General features: G+C 33.5%; 3 protein-coding genes across 7 annotated transcripts in view; 2 read left to right on the top strand and 1 right to left on the bottom strand.

Moving 5' to 3' along the window:
* LOC125651743 (DNA-directed RNA polymerase III subunit RPC7-like) lies at nucleotides 1-20,276 on the bottom strand. Of its 4 annotated transcripts, none has more exons than XR_007361334.2 (7): nucleotides 20,057-20,178; nucleotides 7,137-7,253; nucleotides 5,150-5,342; nucleotides 4,911-5,038; nucleotides 3,898-4,023; nucleotides 3,192-3,562; nucleotides 1-2,258 (listed from the first exon to the last, which is right to left on the bottom strand). XR_007361334.2 is itself a non-coding variant. In XM_048880489.2 (6 exons), exons 1-6 carry the CDS (start codon nucleotides 20,063-20,065, stop codon nucleotides 3,476-3,478), a joined length of 660 nt encoding a protein of 219 aa, XP_048736446.1. In that variant the 5' UTR covers nucleotides 20,066-20,276; the 3' UTR covers nucleotides 1-3,475. The 4 variants fall into 4 exon arrangements, 2 of the variants coding, with proteins under 2 accessions (XP_048736446.1, XP_048736447.1); XR_008802998.1 differs by lacking the exon at nucleotides 20,057-20,178 and adding an exon at nucleotides 7,800-7,940; XM_048880489.2 differs by having other exon boundaries at nucleotides 1-3,562; nucleotides 20,057-20,276.
* Nucleotides 8,139-17,302, top strand: LOC125651736 (ATP-dependent Clp protease ATP-binding subunit ClpX-like). The gene is made up of 10 exons (XM_048880479.2): nucleotides 8,139-8,324; nucleotides 8,818-9,027; nucleotides 9,431-9,522; nucleotides 9,819-9,966; nucleotides 11,747-11,941; nucleotides 12,119-12,283; nucleotides 12,580-12,827; nucleotides 13,258-13,530; nucleotides 13,668-13,760; nucleotides 16,302-17,302. Exons 1-10 carry the CDS (start codon nucleotides 8,234-8,236, stop codon nucleotides 16,506-16,508), a joined length of 1,722 nt encoding a protein of 573 aa, XP_048736436.1. The 5' UTR covers nucleotides 8,139-8,233; the 3' UTR covers nucleotides 16,509-17,302.
* LOC125651737 (organic cation transporter protein-like) overlaps nucleotides 20,172-20,396 on the top strand; it is a 9,840-nt gene continuing 9,615 nt past the window's right edge. For both annotated transcript variants that reach the window (XM_056165134.1, XM_048880481.2), the window contains exon 1: nucleotides 20,172-20,396. This exon is cut by the window's right edge and continues 57 nt beyond it. In XM_056165134.1, the coding sequence (XP_056021109.1) occupies nucleotides 20,172-20,396 (225 nt within the window).

The following is a 20,396-nucleotide window of genomic DNA, read 5'->3' on the forward strand; positions in this document are numbered from 1 at the left end:
ACAGAGTACTAAATATTTAATTTGAACACAAATTTGTTTAATAACTTCAGGTAAACTGATCAGTATTTAATTACCCAAGCGAATGTGTGTTTTCAAAACAATCTGCTATCGTCACAGATGATTAACTCATGTAAAATATCAAGTGATAAAACCGCGTCATTGGACAAAATGGCCGCCTATTACAGTGAAATTAACATATGGGGAGATGGTTTGAGTGACCGCTAGCTGCGTTACACAGGTGGCCGTTTATTCCAGTACAAATATATAGGGAAAATCATCGGGGGGAATTGAGAGTGGCCGCTAATTTCAAGTTGCCGCTAAGACAAGTTTGACAGCTGTAAATGGATATTTAGAAAGAACAAGTAGTCTTTTACCAAAATTGTAAATTTGATGATCCCCAGAGTAGAGGTTCTGACCCTAGGGTGGGGCCAAACTTAGTATATAGTATTTATGTGCAAGTTTGCTGATACTGTATAAAATATAAATGCATATTTAGGAATAGCAAAAAAGGATGTACAAAAAATGGTAAATTTCAATCAAAACCCAGAGTTATGACTTTAGGATGAGTCCAATTAGTCATATCTTTTGATGTTTCAATGTTAATACACCTATTATTTAAAGCCTTTCATCTGACAGTGTATGCACTTTTGAAAGCAGTGAAGTTTTAATGAACAAGAAATTGTTTCTAGATTTCGTACTCCTTGGGAGTAGTGATACTTTATTCATTAGTACTCAGGTGATCGATAAGGCCTGTGGGCCTCTTGTTTAACATATAATACAATCCTATTCATCACATAGAATTACAAATAATTACAGGTAAACTTTGATATCTCAAACTTGTTAGGACTGAAGAAAAACTTTGAGAAACATCTTCACCCCAAGATACATCTAATGACTAAGTCTGACAGCTCTAGGCCTCGCAGTGTGAAAGATACATGTAGGACCTGAACACAAAAAAGACAGACAGACAGGAAAGCCCATACCATAATACAGCCCATCAAAAGATAGGGGAATAAAAAAAAAATAGACTCCTGGATGTCATCAATCATATTGAGTACAAAGTAATAATCTGAGAAGGCGTTAAAAATTCTTGGCCTCTGGGTCAAAGGTTCTGGTGCTAGATGAGGCATAACTCATCGTTGTGAAAATGTGTTACTGGGCATTTCTTCTTGACTCCTGAACATCAAACAACAAAACTATGAATACAGTAATAATGAAGAGAGAAGCTTCTACCCAAATGTAAAATTCATGGCCTTTGCCTCAGAGGATCCGGTGCTAGAGGATTCAAAGCCATAATGCCATCTTTAATACCTTCTTTATTTAGGGACATCCAAGTCAAACTGTGCATAGTCATGATGAGTATAAAATATGTAACTTCCTAAATTGTAAAATTTATGGCCTCTGGGTCAGGAGGAGGTGGTTATTGAGCAAGCGTGCATCCATAGATTGTATGTTAAAGGTGAATATAATGAACAGTGATCAATCTCATAACTCCTATAAGCAACACAAAATAGAGAGTTGGGCAAACACGGACCCCTGGACACACCAGAGGTGGGATCAGGTGCCTAGGAGGAGTAAGCGTCCTCTGTCGACCGGTCACATCCGCCGTGAGCCCTATATTTTGATCAGGTAAACATAGCTATCCATAGTCAAAATCAGAATGCCAAGAACAGTATATAGTAAAATTGCAATAATCATTTAAAAATCTCATTGACCCCTGTACAGTTTAAAGAAAAACTTTATGCACAGTTATAAAACCATCTACCAAAATTGTGAATTTCATGAATTCTGGTCCAGGGATTCAGACTTTAGGACAGGGCTATGAGGTTATCGATTTCTCAGAGTTTTCATGATGCATACTTACAACATCTGATAACACTTTTAATCATGTTCTACTGTTTTATGATACCAAGGTGACTGCTAAGACCGATAGGCCTCTTGTATTTTTTTATGATAACATACTGCCTGGTCATGTGCAGCAACCTTTTAGCTAAATCAAAATATGAGCTAAATTATATATATATATCAAAACAAGACACATTTATTGAATAATGCCTTGCTTCTTACGAACATACATTCGTACAACCCTTATACATGAACAGTGTAGTGATCCAAAATTAGCATGATGACATTTCTATATTGCATTTGCAAAAGTCTCTTGTTTAAAAGTCAAAAAACACCCGGCAACAAATTATCCACCCCTATAAAATCCTCCCCTGTATAAAGTCACTTAGATTTTCCTCCCCTGTCTACAGTCACTTAAAGTAGGGGTCTAGTAGCGTGACATCATGTCCGGATCTAACTCCGGTATTGGTTCACGTGTTATTATTATTGGGTGGATTTATACTGTTTTTACATTTACCTGGATGTTTTTTAATTTAGTAATTTAAAAATGAATACAATAACACTCCATCACTTATATTTAAGTAGACTATGGCTCCAATCTTTTTTCCATTTTTTGTCATCTAATTCACACATAAAACCAGAGGTACATATTTGTTTAATTGATATACAGGGGTATTACATGTTAAAATTATCTGTAAATTTAAAAAAAATTCATGATATGCAATCATGCACTTGTTATATATTTGTTATCTTGTTATATATTTGTTATCTTCTATTATGTGAAAATCATCTTCAAAATGGCTATTTTTGGCCAAAAAATGTAAATATAAATTGAGATGCTGTGAAAATATTATGCTGAGAAAGGGCAGATTTTTTAAATGTATTTTAACAAGCATTCATATATGAACATAATATGTGAGTTTGAATGAAAAATCACAAGTCAAATTTTTAAAATATTCATATTAGTGTTGTTGCAGTGCCGTATTTTTGACTGCCGAGGGCCTGTATTGAGTTCAATTTTGTACCACCATTATTAAAAAACATGAAACTATGTTAAAATTTCACTTTTAATTATTTAGTTAGACATATTTATTTCATATTTGAGGGAAAAAATTGCAGCATCATACCTCAAACAAAATTTTATGGACATATTCTAGGACTTCTTCAATGAATTCTGATATTGCCGTTTGACAAATGGGGGTACATGTAATAAATATACCATAATTTACTCATTATACTGACAACCCCCCATTTTTTTGTTTTTATCATACCCTCAAATGAACAATCTAAGTATTTAAACTCAAATTTTTGAGAAATCACAAGTAGGTCCAGGACTAGGGACCTACCTTAACTTATCAAGTCACTTAGATTTTCCTCCCCTGTATACAGTCACTTAGCTTATAAAGTCACTTAGATTTTCCTCCCCTGTATATAGCCACTTGGCCTTTCCTCCCCTGTATAAAGTCACTTTTTCCTTCCCTGTGTAAAATCACTCTGATAATCCTCTCCTGTACATTGTCACTTCGATTTTTCTGTTCATAACACCATCCCTTCATGATGTTTTGTTGTAAATACATGTAGTACAAATGGTTTCCTCCTCTGCTGTGAGTTAATTTCTGTCGTAATCCCTTCAGTACACCGGACCTTCATCTGCATCATCATCATCATTGCCATACTCCTCCCCATTGTCAAAATATGACAAAATGTAGTCCGTCTCCTACAAGAAAACAATAAATCATTGAATGCATAATGATGCCTACAAATTAGAATACAAAGGAAATATAATTTAGATAAACAAGACACTTTCTTTTTCCCATCTTCCTTGACCGAGATGTTTCATTTGACTGAGATGGACTTGACACAATAACTTTCAGTTTTCCTGATTCATTTGACTGAGATGGACTTGAACCAATAACTTTCAGTTTCCCTGATTCATTTGACTGAGATGGACTTGACACAATAACTTTCAGTTTCCCTGATTCGTTTGACTGAGATGGACTTGACACAATAACTACCCTATCTATCGGTAAACATGCAATCCATTACACTCACCTCCTCAATGTCTTCCTCATCATAAATCTCCTCTTCATCCTCCTCCACCTCTCCTTCCTCTTTTTTCCCTCCTTCCTCCTCCTCTCCATCCTCGTCTTTCTCCTCCACCTCTATTTTCTCAAGTTCCTGTGTATATAAACAACCTTAAGCAAGGACTTTGAGAGCAACCAAAGACAAGCCGCCCTCAGCCAGCACTACTGCATTCTTACTTTGGCAGAGCTCTATCAATTATCTTACATGACAGACACACTATTAAAAAGATTTATGGTCGTTATAACGATTTAGTTTGCCAATACAACCTATCATTTGGGTCAAATGCTATCTGACGTGTTTCATACTGATTGTTAGGCTGTTCTTGGCACACTGATTTTGACTACGGATAACTCCGTTTGCCTGATCAAGACATAGGGCTCATGGCAGGTGTGACCAGTCGACAGGGGATGCTTACTCCTAGGCACCTGATCCTATCTCTGGTGTATCCAGGGGTCCATGTTTGCCCAACTCTCTATTTTGTATTGCTTATAGGAGTTATGAAATTGATCACTATTCGTCATATTCGCCTTTCATGGTTATGCTAAATTATGCAGTCAACTAATTGCACTTCATTTTGATATGCTAATCTAAAAATAGATCATACAGTCTTTATATGTTCAGTAAGAGGATCTGCAATGGGGTCAAGGAAGATAACTCTAGTGAAGCATTTCTAAATATATATGACATGCTTTTCATTTGCCAGAAAACATTTCTTTTTTCCCTAGATTTCAGGGTCACAGTATATAAATGGCTGCAATTTGTGAGTTCATACTCATTTTGTACAGTTTATTCTAGTAATGATAATTATCACTTACAAATTACACTTTTGTACAAAAAGTTGGTATTTTTTACTCAAATGAAGTAAATCATTAGAATTGTCATGGATTTCACATATTTTAACTTTGAAAATAAATTGATAACTGTAAATGACTGTTATTTTGCGAGATCTTACTGAATCTTATCGTAACTATCTTCCTCACCTCTAGAGTCTTGGATACGTCTGCTGCACTGGGTTTGACCTTTGGTTTCACCTTAGCTGTTGGTTTAATGTAGAACTTTGATTTTCTTGGTTTTTTAGGCTTCAGTTCAGCTGGAAGTCTTCTCCAGTCTGAAAAAAATACTGTTTCATCTAAATATCAAGTAAATGTATTTTGAGCCTAAGAAATGTGTAATAATTATTGATGAACTGTAAAGTGACTACCAGATTCAGTGCAAATACCTGGCTTCCATTTTCCATTTACTTCTGTGACAGCCTGGTATTTGTCAGAATATCTCTCTATATCCCTTTTCTTGTGTGTTGCTTGAAGGTAAAATGGAGATTTGCGAATATTCCCTAGAAACTCCTGCTTTAAAGCCCGCATGTACTCAAACTCCTCGCTCGGCTGGAACGGCACTGGCTTGAACTCTGCTGTCTGGATAAATTTTGAATTGATAAATATTTTTTCATTGAAAGTTCTAATATAAATTAGAGATCGTTATTATGAAAAACATATGGCTCCCCAAATTGGAAGTGCTCCAAATGAAACCTCATCCCCTTAATGTACTGCATGGTATGGAGGAGAAAGCATAAGCAGGAACATAGACATTATGAATTCCGTGTTCACAAACTATTTTACACTCTCCAACCATCAAATCCACTATAACTTTAAGGACAACAATTGGATCCTCCTGTCCCTGCAATATACACATCTGCAATTGGTATTGAAGTATTGTACAAAATTTCAAATCTATCGGATAAGCCATATAGGAGAAGTGTTCGCAAGCTATTTTAACATCCTCCACCCCTCTTAGATCCACTATAACTTTCAGGAAAAGTATTGGATCCTCCTGTCCCGACAATATGCACATCTACAAATGGCAATGAAGCATTGTACAAAGTTTCAAATCTATCTGATAAGCCATATAGGAGAAGCTTTCACAAGATTTTGTGACAGACAGACAGACAGATGGAAAGTACAAAAACAATATGTCTTCCCCTGAAAGAGGGGAAACATATATACACAGTAATACTTACTAGATTCTTATTTTAGTTGGATTTATATTTTGGTATGTTTGGCAGTTATATGTATGCTAGTTTATGATCAATGCCAAATGTAAAATAGACACTGCTTTTGCTTGCTCATTCATTATACAGTAAAATATCTGTATCTCGAATATGGTTTATCTCGAATACCCCGCTTGAGTCGAACTCGACCGCCGGTCCCGGCCGTTTTCCCTATATAAATGATTAAAAAAACTTCTGATATTTCGAACAAGGTAATCTCTAATACTCGGCTTATGTCGAAGTATTTTCAAGGTCCCATGCCCTAAATTCACCTGGTTTATCTCGAAGTGCAGTCAATTTTCCGCTCTGCTTACCATACCTGGCGTCGTTAAGTCACACATTCACACCCGTGGCTACATCAATTATAATTAATGACCGCTAATCCACGCTCGCCTTTTCCGAGCAGACCCAGATCGCAATAAATAGTTCAACAGCTTGGGTGATTAGTGAAGCCATCCAACAATACGGCTAAAGTTCACCGCTAATTATGAACTAACACACCCAATTCCAAGGATGGTCTTTTGAATGACACATGCTGTATCATTAACTTGTGAGTTAGATAAACGCACAAAATCGTCGACGTACGCTTGAAGGTAATGCTCTTAATAACGATAACGCATTTAATAACACACGCTTCATCATTAAAACTAGTACAGAGAAAACACAAAAATTTATTTAATAAACATTTAAAAGTTGTTTTTTTTAAAATCCGTCTTTTTTGTTTCTTACGTGATAGGTTCTTTCATTACAACGCAAAAACTACATCCCAGTCGAGCCTGGACATCAGTAAACTAAAAGTAAGCATACAGGCACGAACATCTTAATTTTGAAAGACATTGTGAATTCAATTGGATATTTATGTGTATTAAAAAAGACGAAATGTTTGTCTTTGAAATTCCACAATATTAATTTATCAACTTGAATTAAACAATAAGAAACGGCAACAGGGTTTTTGTTTATAATCCAAATCATATACTATGCATCAAATATCCTCCTTAAAAAAAATATCCAAGATCGATTTTGGATATCTCGAACCCCCGGATATCTCGAAGTTTTTTCGAGGTCCCTCGGACTTCGAGATAGAGGTATTTTACTGTAATTTATAATTGTGCTTAAATTTGATTGAAAAGAGAGCTTTTTTTTTTTTTAAATGCGTCATTACAGGAAATATTGGTGGTGGTTGAGAAATTGGTCCTGGCAGGGTCTCCCCTCTCCCAAAACCCAGAGCTTCAACATTAAATGAGACATTCTTTCCTCTACCCCTTCCTCTGCCAGCCATCTGCAAAGAGAAAATACACATCATGGTATGAATTCAGACTAATCGGTGACTGAAATAGAAACCTACAGCTAGCATTCTCCTCCATTCATTGGTCTGCCTATTGTAGTGTACATACTACATATCATATAATGTTTTGGATTTATAATAATATAGTTCAATAAATAATAAGTTTTAGGTGAACCTTGTGTATAGTGAGGCTTCTACAGAAACATTGAAATTGGTTTACATCCAATGTATTTTAATATATATGTGTCAGTTAAATATCCATCTTACAATGAGTTGTACGTGTATTTGGTTCAATACACTAATTGCAAAATTTACAATTGTAACCACAAAAGAATGATACAATATTCACCAAAATCTATTATTCGTTAAATTACTGACAAAAATTGCCCGGTTTCACAATATGAATCCAGAATAATATACAATTCGATCACTATACACACTGATACACTTAAATATCAAAATATGTCATGTTACTGTTAGTATCTTATGATTACATGCGGTTGCATAATGTGACGCCTCTGTAGAATTCACTGTACTTACCGATTAGTTTTAGTTGAAAAAAATATACTTTCCCTGTTGTGTTTCAATGCTACATTATAAAAGATTGTCTCTCTCAAAAACACAACCGTGGCCTTTTCCTTTCATATTTTACATCGGGCTCGACTTCATATTTTCACTTTCATTTTGTGAAAGGGAGGTTTAATTATATATTTTAAAAGCAATACTCATATGTAGAATTATATGTCAAGAAAGAAGGATTAAATGTTTTGTAAATTAATTTAAAACATACTACAAATGTAACCAACTTAATGATAATAAATAAGTTACACCAATATGAAGTTTAGAGACTACGTATAAGAGATATAATTGTACCTCCTCACAATCAATAACCTTGACATTGCTGGCTGTTAAGCAGATGAAAGAGAGAGTGCAGTAAATGCACTAATATTAGAGATTGTACACATTCCTTAAAGATGTCCTCAGTTGGATTGCAAAGGTTCTGTTTCCATGTAAGCCGGCGAGCAGTGACAGGAGTTGGAAATTCTAAACATTACAGAGTTAAAGGTAGACTGTCACAATTTATTCTACACTTGAGTCTGAGACTGAAGCCCGAAAATTGGACTCGTTACGAAATTTCTTATAACTTGTCACCATATGATTTATTCCACAGGCACTCGACGTTTTAAATATCTATGATAAAAAAAAAATTGCTTTCCTGTAAATATAATATTGTGTTTACAGCAAGACAAATTTTTTTATTATAGATATTCAAAATGTTGGGTGGCTGTGATTTATTCAAATTGTTAGATATTGAATCTAATACTAATATACATCTTAACATTTTTGCACTTTCAACTTCTTAGAGATCAAATCGGTTGAAAATTTTCAAAGAGGGGATGGAGTGTGTGTGAGGAACTTTTATATGACAATTCTATGACAAATATTTCCTTTGGAAGTCACAGAGTAGGAGTTCAATGGATAGGATCCATAGAACCTGACCTGAAACAGGCATTAAGTAAACCATTAGTAAAAGTAAATGATATCAATTTACTTGTAGGATCAGTACAATCTTCAGCCAGTTCCTCCCTTCAGAAAATTCGAATTCTGCCTTTTACCACCAGTACAACCTCAAGTCGCCGGAAGACCTACACTTATTATAGTGGCACAGGGAGTGGAAATGGTGGTCGAAAGGGAGGCTCCGGATCCAAAGGCCACACTCAATGCCCTCACTGTGGCTACACCATGTTTCACAAGGACACCAGTGTTTGTAAGTTGAGCTTATGAAAAGAGTACATTAGATAGCGAAACTAAATGTATATGGGGACATAACCTTGATATCTTGGTTTTCTTTCCAGCAGTGCCATTACAGAAAGTACAGTTTAAGTCTTTTCCCAACAGCAATAGAAAATTTAGATATCAGCAGTATTCAAATAATTAAGTTTAACATGTACAAGTTTGTGAAATTACACATTCTAAGTTTCAGTTTTCACTTATATGATAATAGATGTTGTCTGCCTCTACTAAAACTAATGGTTATATTGTTCTTAGTTTTTTGAGATAGATGGTTAATTTTGTAGGCAGAAATTCTGGAATTAGTGTAATAAGAATAAGAAATGCAGAAAGATACAATTTCATATACACTGTATGTATATTATGGTGTTTTTTTTCAGTAACAAGTGTGAAATGTGAAAATTGTCATGAGGTTTTATTTTCCGCCTCTAAACAAGACATGCCCAAAGAAAAAATGATGGAACCAGCGGAGGTATGTTCTTCCTGTTATTTGCACAGTCAGGCTGTGTGGTATGAACTTTAATGCATTATCAAAAGTACATGTATATATTTTCCCAAATTTTGCTCATGTGCACGAAAACCCTGGGAAGTATTCAAATTTGTCAGTATGTACATTATTTTATAAATTTGGTTTCTTAGGTATTTCAAAAGAAAGATTCATTGCATGAAACTATCACAATGATCAATAAAGTCATATATTTACAAATATATATGTGTGTGTGTGTGTTACAGTTACATTTGATGAAGTTTAGATTCTTTCTCTTTCAGATCGTGAACAAATTAAATCAATATATAATTGGACAAGATCATGCCAAGAAAGTGTTAGCAGTGGCTGTGTATAATCATTACAAAAGGATAAACCAGCACAAGGCCAAAGTCCAGAGACAGAAGTGGGCAGAAGAAAGGGAGAGACAAGGTGACTGGTATACCATGTTTGAAAGAGATATTTATTATTGCACACTAAATGTAATGAACTTATGTGTTGTACTTTCATTTTCTTCCTATGTGTTCTATGTAGTAAATAGAATACAATATATATCAAAAATCCATGAGGAGAGGGTCCATCACAAAAAAACTGAATTAGAGTATTTTCATACTAAGATTTTTGCTGTAAGCCTGTAAGAATTGTTGATATATTTCAGAGTAAGCGAAAGTGCTGTGCACTATATCTATACCATGTATTGAAATTGAGGGACAACTTCAAATTGGATAGGACTGACATGTTAGAAAAAAAGTTGAAATTATTTTCTTCGTTCATTTTGAATTTAATGAGGCTTTAATGTCGCATTAAATATTGATACAGCACCGGGTTCTGTTTTGTTTATTATGCCCCTGAGATCGAAAATCGGGGGAGGGGGGCATATTGTTTTTGTCCTCTCTGTCATTCTGTCTGAAACTTTAACTTTGCTAATAACTTTTGAACAGTAAGTACTAGAGCTTTGATATTTCACATGAGTATTCCTTGTGACAAGACCTTTCCGTGGGTACCAACATTTTTTTACCCTTGACCTTGGAGTTTGACCTACTTTTTAAAAACTTTAATCTTGCTAATAACTTTTGAACAGTAAGTGCTAGAGCTTTGATATTTCACATGAGTATTTCTTGTGACAAGACTTTTCCGTGGGTACCAAAATGTTTGACCCTGTGACCTTGGAGTTTGACCTACTTTTTAAAAAAATTGACATTCGTGATAACTTCTAAATGGTAAATTTATATTTGAGCTTTCATATTTCACATGAGCATTTCTAGTGACAAGATCTTCTTACTGGTACCAAGATATTTGTCCTTGTGACATTTGCTATCTTTAGAATTGGCCATTATTGGGGGCATTTGTGTTTCACAAACACATCTTGGTTTTGCTTTAAAACACACAAAGCTAAAGAAAAATTCTCTATCCCAGTAACTACAATCAAGTACTGTAACATTAGCATCATTCTTCTTTCGAAGACTAATATTACAGCAACATTGTTCAAAATATTATCACATTTATCCATGACTGTGATCTGTATTTTGATCATGTTGATCTTGCAAAATATGATCTGCTTTTCAGGATCACCACACTGATTTTCACGATAAATTAGTTATGTTTGTGTTAAAAATTATAGTCAAAATGAAAAATATAAAAATGATTTCATATGCAACAAATTCCATTTCTGTCTTTAAACCAATCAATAATTAATCCAAAGCATGTATTTTAGATTTAAATGGGGTATATTTTATAAATTTATGAAAACAGTGATGACTTGATCCAAAGAGTTGGATCACATCACATTGACAGGTTTCAATTATAAGGCCAAACACAGCACATGTCAAGTTGTCAACATGCTGTGATCTGATATTTGTAATACATGTAATTACTTTTATCTAGATGTCACACACACATACACACAAAAATAAATACATACACATGTATAAAAAATATACAAGGAACAGAAAGCAGATAGTTTCATTAAACACATGTCAAGTTACAGGGTGTAACAAAAAACACACAATGGACAAAATGGTGCATAGAAAAGTGTTTTACTTTACATTTGAAACAAAAAGTGAGAGAAAACTTTGATTCAGTGGAAATTAATAATGATACATACTTCTCAACTTCTAAGGAAGATGGTATGATTTTAAAAATATTAAATCATGCTTTTTCTAAGATACACGGTATGCTTAATATTAAAATCATGCTTTTTCTCTCCTGCAAGATGTGATATTATATGAGAAGCAGAGGAAACCACCCTCCCATGGCTTTAGTATGGACATCCGAGCAGCTGTTGCTAGTGAGAATCACAAGGCGAGACTGGAGACAATCCCAGTTACCCCTGTAGTAAAGCAAAAGGAGAGTCCTGATATACAGATAGACAAAACGAATATTCTGATGTTAGGACCAACAGGAACTGGTCAGTACAAATTATTGTACCGGTGTTTTTGGATTTTTATTTTTTGCTCATTGCTTGAGATTGCAACAGGTAGCATTCTTGGGATTGTTATAGTTACTGTGTTTTTGAAATATTATTGAAGAATGAAGCAAAACATGATACCTGTTTTAAAACTGAAGTCTTAGGTTGCGTTTTCAGGTAAAACATACATTGCTCAAGTTCTGTCGGAGATTCTGAATGTGCCGATCGTGATCTGTGATTGTACCAGTCTGACACAGGCTGGGTATGTAGGAGAGGACGTAGAGAATGTGGTGGGACGGCTTCTACAGAATGCTAAATTCAATGTGGAGAAATGCCAGCAAGGTTCGGAAAAGTGTTTGTTTCAAACCCGTTTTAATTTCATTGTAAAGCTGTTTAGAGAATTATTGGTATATTTCTAGTTACAGCATGATATATGCAAAAAATCAGTTTTAGTAAATGTAATTATTGCAGAACACGTTTCTGATGTATATTGTACTATATATGTACCATCCATGACATGTGATTAGTTTTTAGATATTACTGAACAAGTCAATTGAATTACAATGGACATTTCTCTGATACTTGATACAGATATAGTACATGTGTACCCAGATGCAAGTAATGTGTGTGTGTTTTAGGTATTATCTTTCTGGATGAGGTGGATAAAATCAGTTCTAAGAAAGGAGGTCAATTCCAGAGAGATGTGGGTGGGGAAGGGGTCCAACAGAGTCTCCTTAAGATGATGGAGGGAGCTGTTGTTAAGGTCCCGGATCTGAGTGGTAGTGGGAAAAAGACTATTGATGTGGACACGACCAACATTCTCTTCATCTTCTCCGGGGCCTTCAGCGGTCTCACCAACATCATAGAGAGAAGGACTAATATCAAGGTAGCTTTGGATACTTTATTTTTACTTATTGTAGCTGAAAAACTAAAACACAAATTTTTACTTATTGTAGCTGAAAAACTAAAACACACAAATTTTTACTTATTGTAGCTGAAAAACTAAAACACAAATTGTTGCTTATTGTAGCTGAAAAACTAAAACACAAATTGTTGCTTATTGTAGCTAAAAAACTAAAACTCATATTGTTGCTTATTGTAGCTGAGGTTTTTTTTCGTATGAAATTCTGTGTATTGATATCAAGAAAATTAAAGAACAGGATATTGTTTTAGTGAAATTTAACAGGAGTGATTTAGTCATAGACACTAGAAAGTGGAAGCAAAGATCTCACTTGCCATTCTTCTACTATGTTTCATTTCATAATGGTATATGGGTGTGAAACCATTGTTTTGTAATATTTCTTACTGTTTTTTAGCCCTTTGGTTTTACGTCAGAACCCCATGAAGACAATAGTGGTGTCCTGGAGATCGCCCACAACACGGATGATACAGATATAAAAAAAGACGATATCCTCCGTGCAGTGGAAGTGGACGACCTTGTAGGCTTTGGTATGATCCCGGAATTCATTGGAAGAATCCCAGTATTTGCAGTTTTTGAGAATATGACTACTGAGATGCTGATAAAAATCCTTAAAGAACCCAGAAATGCACTGATTCCCCAGTATGAAACTCTTCTAGAGATGGACGGGGTAAGTCAGATCAAACCGACAAAACGAAAGTAACCAACCCTCTCTCCGTTTCTTCTCCTTTCATTCAAGTGTCAGATTTTGATCAAACTGTATTTTATTATGTCTTATTTTCAAATTTTGATTTATTCCAATTTTAGACGAAATTAACGTTTCACGAGGAAGCTTTGGTTGCCATAGCAGAGAAAGCCAAAGCATCGGGTACAGGAGCTAGGGCTCTCAGGAGTAGGCTGGTGAGACATTTGATATTTATATAATGCAGGGGCTATGGCTCAGGGGTAGGCTGGTGAGACATTTAATATCTATATAATACAGGGGCTAGGGCTCTCAGGAGTAGGCTGGTGAGACATTTAATATATATATAAAATACTGTCAATCTCAGGAGTAGGCTGGTGAGACATTTAATATCTATATAAAATACTGTCAATCTCAGGAGTAGGCTGGTGAGACATTTAATATCTATATAATACAGGAGTTAGGGCTCTCAGGAGTAGGGTGGTGAGACATTTAATATCTATATAAAATACTGTCAATATCAGGAGTAGGCTGGTGAGACATTTAATATCTATATAATACAGGAGTTAGGGCTCTCAGGATTAGGGTGGTGAGACATTTAATATCTATATAAAATACTGTCAATCTCAGGAGTAGGCTGGTGAGACATTTAAACTAGGGCTCTCAGGAGTAGGCTGGTGAGACATTTAAACATTATCCAACAACCATTATATAGATATCTATATAAAATGCTGTCAATATCAAGACCAGGCTGGTGGGACATTATATAAATATCTATATAAAATACTGTCAGTATCTGATTATCAGGACCAGGCTGGTGAGACATTATATAAATATCTATATAAAATACTGTCAATATCAGGACCAGGCTGGTGAGACATTATATACATATCTATATAAAATACTGTCAATCTCAGGACCAGGTTAGTCAGACATTATATACATATCTATATAAAATACTGTCAATATCAGGACCAGCCTAGTCAGACATTTTATACATATCTATATAAAATACTGTCAATATCAGGACCAGGCTAGTGGGACATTATATAAACATCTATATAAAATACTGTCAATATCAGGACCAGGCTAGTCAGACATTATATAAATATCTATATAAAATACTGTCAATATCAGGACCAGGCTGGTGAGACATTATATAAATATCTATATAAAATACTGTCAATATCACGACCAGGCTAGCGTTACATTATATAAACATCTATATAAAATACTGTCAATATCAGGACCAGGCTGGTGAGACATTATATAAATATCTATATGAAATACTGTCAATATCAGGACCAGGCTGGTGAGACATTATATAAATATCTGTATGAAATACTGTCAATATCAGGACCAGGCTGGTGAGACATTATATAAATATCTGTATGAAATACTGTCAATATCAGGACCAGGCTAGTCAGAGACATTATATAAACATCTATATAAAATACTGTCAATATCAGGACCAGGCTGTTGAGACATTATATACATATCTATATAAAATACTGTCAATATCAGGACCAGGCTGGTGAGACATTATATAAATATCTATTAAAATACTGTCAATATCAGGACCAGGCTAGTCAGAGACATTATATACTAGATATTTGTACTTGTATAATTAAGATACTGTCAAATTCAGGAGCAGATTGGCGAGACTTATATAATCATTTTAATGGAAAGATAAACATTCTAGTGCTAGAATTGTATATATATGCTGATATTGTATATATATATGCTGATATTATATATATATATGCTGATATTGTATATATATATGCTGATATTGTATATATATATGCTGATATTGTATATATATATGCTGATATTGTATATATATATGCTGATATTGTATATATATATGCTGATATTATATATATATATGCTGATATTGTATATATATATGCTGATATTATATATATATATGCTGATATTATATATATATATGCTGATATTGTATATATATATGCTGATATTATATATATATATGCTGATATTGTATATATATATGCTGATATTGTATATATATATGCTGATATTGTATATATATATGCTGATATTGTATATATATATGCTGATATTGTATATATATATATGCTGATATTATATATATATATGCTGATATTTCAATGTGATATAGAAATATCTTCATCTACTACCTGGAGCAGACTGATAAGTTGTATAAATATTCCTATAAAATACTGGTCAATCTGAGGAGATGAAACCATTCTAATAAAGTAATTTATTCATTGTACATATATTTGCATTACTTAAATCCCACTGTATGACCCGCCTTTAACTTGAACCAAGACTAGTCATGTCTTCTTTTAAAAGGAAGAGTGCTTAGTGCCTTGTGCACTCCTGAAACCTACATTGTGCATTCATAGTCTTCATAATCCTTACTATGACCTTTCCTCCATAGACTATATACAAACACTAACTCTCCAAATCATATTTCACAACTAAAAATATTGCTGTAACCTCGAAATTTGTCAAGATAGGGTAGTCTTACCACATTTTCAGAATTGTATCTGCTCCTAATCATAAGTAGTAGAATTTATCACCCAACTCAGTCAGGAAAATATATTTTCATATATTAGGCAGACAAGATTATGATAATGGACAAAGGAGTGTTTTGAGACTTGACAGTACATTAGATTCAACATGCGGTGGGTGCAAGTACCAGGCAAGAAGTATATTGTATGGTTTCATTGCTGGCATATAGACTGAGAAAAATGTTTTTTGTATTTTAGGAAAGTATTCTACTGGAACCTATGTATGAGGCACCAGATTCTGAAATAGAGGAAATCATCATAACCAAAGAGACTGTGATTGAGAAGAAACAACCAGAATATGTACAAAAATCAAAGGACTTAGTAGTGTCCCCTGATAAATTCATCATCAAACAGACAGTGCCTCCGTCCATGAAAATAATGAATCCACCATCTCAGCCATTATAATGTGACATCAGAGATATAAATAACAATGGGGGGGGGGGGGGGGGGGGATAAGACTGGAAAAATGCCTATTGTTAAATGTATACAGAAAATCAAAAATTTCCTGTTGCCTGTGTTGAATCAGTGATATATGTCACTTAGTTGAATGGATGTTTGTAAAATAGAAATTATATTGGAGAACACAGGTAAAATTTGATAATAAATACAGTATTAGTGGTATTTCAATTGAAACCAGGCTGTATGTACGCTCATGCAGTTTTGGTTACTCATCAGTTCAAATGTAACCACTTGACCACTTGATATAAATCATATTACAAATCTAGAGTTGCCATTTAAATTTCTGATATTTCCATGATTGATGTGAATGTTTTGTAATTGCATTTTAAATATTTGGCCAGAGTTATACTTTCTCTCTTTTTCAAGAACAAATAATAAAGAAAAATATACAAAGGAATAAAAATGCATGTATATTGAATTACGTAGCAAAATTACTGTTTGAGAAATAAAGAATACATAGATATTTTTAGAACTCAGTTATTTAAAAACTATCATAAACTTTGCCTCCTCTTTTGTCATCAAGTATCTGAAAGATTAATTAGAATTTCAAATTTTAATATCTCGTCCCATAGTCTTAAAATTAATTCAGGTAAGACATGTTCTTTGTGGTGTATTGATTGACAATGTTATTTATTTTCATGCAAATCGCTTCAGTTGATGTGAATTTTAATCTATATTAGTATGTTATAAGAAATGTGCAATGAAGATTCTGGAAAATAAAAAAAATTATTTCATTGTTATATGGTGTTCTCTTTCTTTAAAATGTTATTTGTTTTAAAAATATACATCATATTTAATATTTTGAAATCATAAATTAATTTATTGCTTTCAATAAATATAGCAGTTACACGCCTAATCCGTTTTCTCTAAAAAAAAAAAAAAAAATAGTAATGATTGTAGGTTTAATTTATTTCTTTCGGGTTCAAGCACGCATGTCATGAGAACCAGTTTAGTGGCACACTGCAAGTTGTCCGGATATTGCACCATAAGCCGCAAACAACCCTGGAATAACCTTCACGTAGATATATTTCATTCCAAAGCAAGGCGTCGAAGAGAATGGGTCATATGTAATGTATTTATATATGTGTAATTCTTGGTTGGATATTCTAAATATAGATTGTAGCGAGGCGAACTTAAATGTCGAACCCGATGTTATTTTTTCTCAAAAAAAAAAGAATCTGAGATTGAACGAATGATGTGGGTTATTTTTGGTTATTGTATTACCCTTTAAACGTTACACAGAGTGCCTGTCATCTTGTGTCTATAATCAAATTTAATTTGCTTTTGTTTCCAGACCATTAACAAACAACCAACTTAACATTGACATGTTAATAAATTGTTAGAAATATATACCGAATTAGCTATTGATGATCATGATGCTATAAATTTTCAATTATTATAGATATAGGAAAATATAAACTAGTTTGAGGCAGGTGAATTCACTTTTTGAATTATAATTTATACAATCTGAGTTTAATTATAGATAAGATAAGTTTATTCCAATTTTGGGCCCAGAGGGCATAACAGTAAGACATTTTCTAAAGAAAGAAATTCAAAAAAGAAAGAAAGTTTACAACATTAACTACAGGTTACAGAGACTGCAAACTGCGTGTGGATGCAGCATGTTGGGGAAACACATACATATATGAATTGCTAATCATGTATATATACAAGTAGATGGACAGTATCAGTATTATACCAATATATGAATAATAAACTATAATGATTTTTGCAGTTTTAAAGCATCACTTCTTTTTCTGAAAGTTTGCACTAAATATTCACTCAATTTGACAATTACTGGTTTGTCTTCATTAATCATCAACCAAGTAAATTTGTCCTTATTTGTTAGATAGATAAAATTTTTGTTGAGCTTGTATATACCATTAAAAAACATATTTCTCTCTTCAACATAGAATGGGCAATCAGTAAGGAAATGAAATTCATCTTCAACACAATTAAGGTTACATAATTCACATATTCTTTTGTTTCTTTCTAAAGAAATCTTCTGGCCAGAATTGGTTTTTGTAAATTCATATCTTCCTCTTTCAATTCGAAGGTCATGTGCACTAATTCGAAATCTATATAGAGTTTTTCTTAATTCTAGGGATTCTAAAAATATATAACTTTCCATAGTAAAGTTTTCTTTATACGAAAAATATGTTGTGAGTTTTCCTGATTTCTGACCCTCTTCACGACGTTTTGACCAGTAAAGTAAAAAAAATTTCCGTACCTGATTCTTCATTTTTGTTTTGAAAAATGAGAATTTGAGATTTTTACAATTGGGTACCAAAATGCCCATTTTTCCTTAAAATAATTAACGTTTTTGTGCCAACAATTTATATTATATGAATTCAGATTGATATTCTCTGTATAAGCACTGTATAACAGGGATGATTCTGGGCAATTCTCAAGCCAATATCATCAGTAAAATACTTTGGATTATAGAGCAGAACATAGGACATCTACCCAATTCAGAGATTATTGCAATATTAGTACTTCTTTTACCGGCACCCAGTAGATGTTTACAAAACTTAATATTCAGGTTTTCTACCTCCCAATTTTTAAAGATATCATATAAATCTCTGTCTTTTTCCAGCATGTGTGTTGAAAGTGTTCCCCATATCTCGCAGCCATACAAGGTGATGGGTTTTACCATATGGTCAAAAAGATGCAAAAATGTTTTATATTATATATATACATACATACATATTTTATTTTCCAATCAATTTTATATATAAATTATGTTGGCATTCTTTTTATACAATGTATATATATATATGTGTGTGTGTGTGTGTGTAAATTTTATATTTCTTTACACTAAAAGCATTTATCTAACATAGTTTTAATTGTTTTTGTACAAAATAAATGTTTTTAATTAAGTCATTAATATATATTCCTATGCCATTGAGAGAGAAAATGGTTGCTATCACTTTCACAGCTAATGTCATTTTTAAAAAAGAATGAAAGCCAATCAAGGTGTTTAACAGCTTTCAAGGTATACAATGAAGAAGAAAAAACCTCCAATATATTGTACCTAACGTATTGAAAATCCAAATGACTTAACAAAATTTAATTTGAAACACAAAAAGGAAACTTAAAGTCACCTGCTAAATAACTTTGTTGTCAAATACTGGAATGAAGTGGACTTTGAACTTTTTTTTCACCACATGCAGTGAACTCGTAATATTCCTACATTATGACTCAACACAAGTTTAAAAATGTGTTGATTGTTAAAAATTTTATTTGTGTAAATTAAGTTCTAATGTAGAGTACGTGTATTTGTTATGTCATATTTGTGGCACAGGTATAAAAATAATTATCATTTCATAATGGTCATACTTCAAATTTGTCAAACATTTTATGTATATACTTCATAATGCATGCATGTACGTATTAAACTATGTATAACTTTTCAGGTTTGGAGACTAGGACAGAAATAAGAGCTATTGCTGTTATGCAGAGGAGAAAAATAGAAATATAATGTGAAGAAGTACCAAAACCATGACAATCTTCGTCCAGAAATTGACCTGATGATTTCAAGAGAAATTTCCCAGTGTGCCAATTGGATTTAACAGATGTCAATTTCATAAAAGTGCACAAAGTTCCACAATGTCCGAATTTGAAAATGTTCTGAAACAGCTCAGGTCCTTTGGGCCGTATCAGAGGAGGGTCTTTGTTTTAGTCAGCATGTTTGAAACCCCAGCAGCATGGGCAATGCTCCTTCCTATTTTTCTCAATGTTGTTCCAAAACAGCAATGTGTAGAACCCCTTGATACAAACGCTACAGAGACCTCGCTGGACACAAACATTACAACTAAGCTTTGTATGGGGAGT

The sequence above is a fragment of the Ostrea edulis genome, chromosome 5 (assembly GCF_947568905.1).
Source record: "Ostrea edulis chromosome 5, xbOstEdul1.1, whole genome shotgun sequence".
NCBI lineage: Eukaryota > Metazoa > Mollusca > Bivalvia > Ostreida > Ostreidae > Ostrea > Ostrea edulis.

Excerpts from the sequence above, each read along its gene's own strand:
- LOC125651743 (XM_048880489.2), bottom strand. Across the intron at positions 5,343-7,136 it reads AACCACCACCAATATTTCCT|ACAGCAGAGTTCAAGCCAGT; the intron begins GTAATGACGCAT and ends AAATTTATCCAG. Across the intron at positions 5,039-5,149 it reads AAATGGAAAATGGAAGCCAG|ACTGGAGAAGACTTCCAGCT; the intron begins GTATTTGCACTG and ends TATTTTTTTCAG.
- LOC125651736 (XM_048880479.2), top strand. The coding sequence starts at position 8,234 with ATGTCCTCAGTTGGATTGCAAAGGTTCTGTTTCCATGTAAGCCGGCGA. Across the intron at positions 9,028-9,430 it reads TCACAAGGACACCAGTGTTT|TAACAAGTGTGAAATGTGAA; the intron begins GTAAGTTGAGCT and ends GTTTTTTTTCAG. Across the intron at positions 13,761-16,301 it reads GGGCTCTCAGGAGTAGGCTG|GAAAGTATTCTACTGGAACC; the intron begins GTGAGACATTTG and ends TTTGTATTTTAG.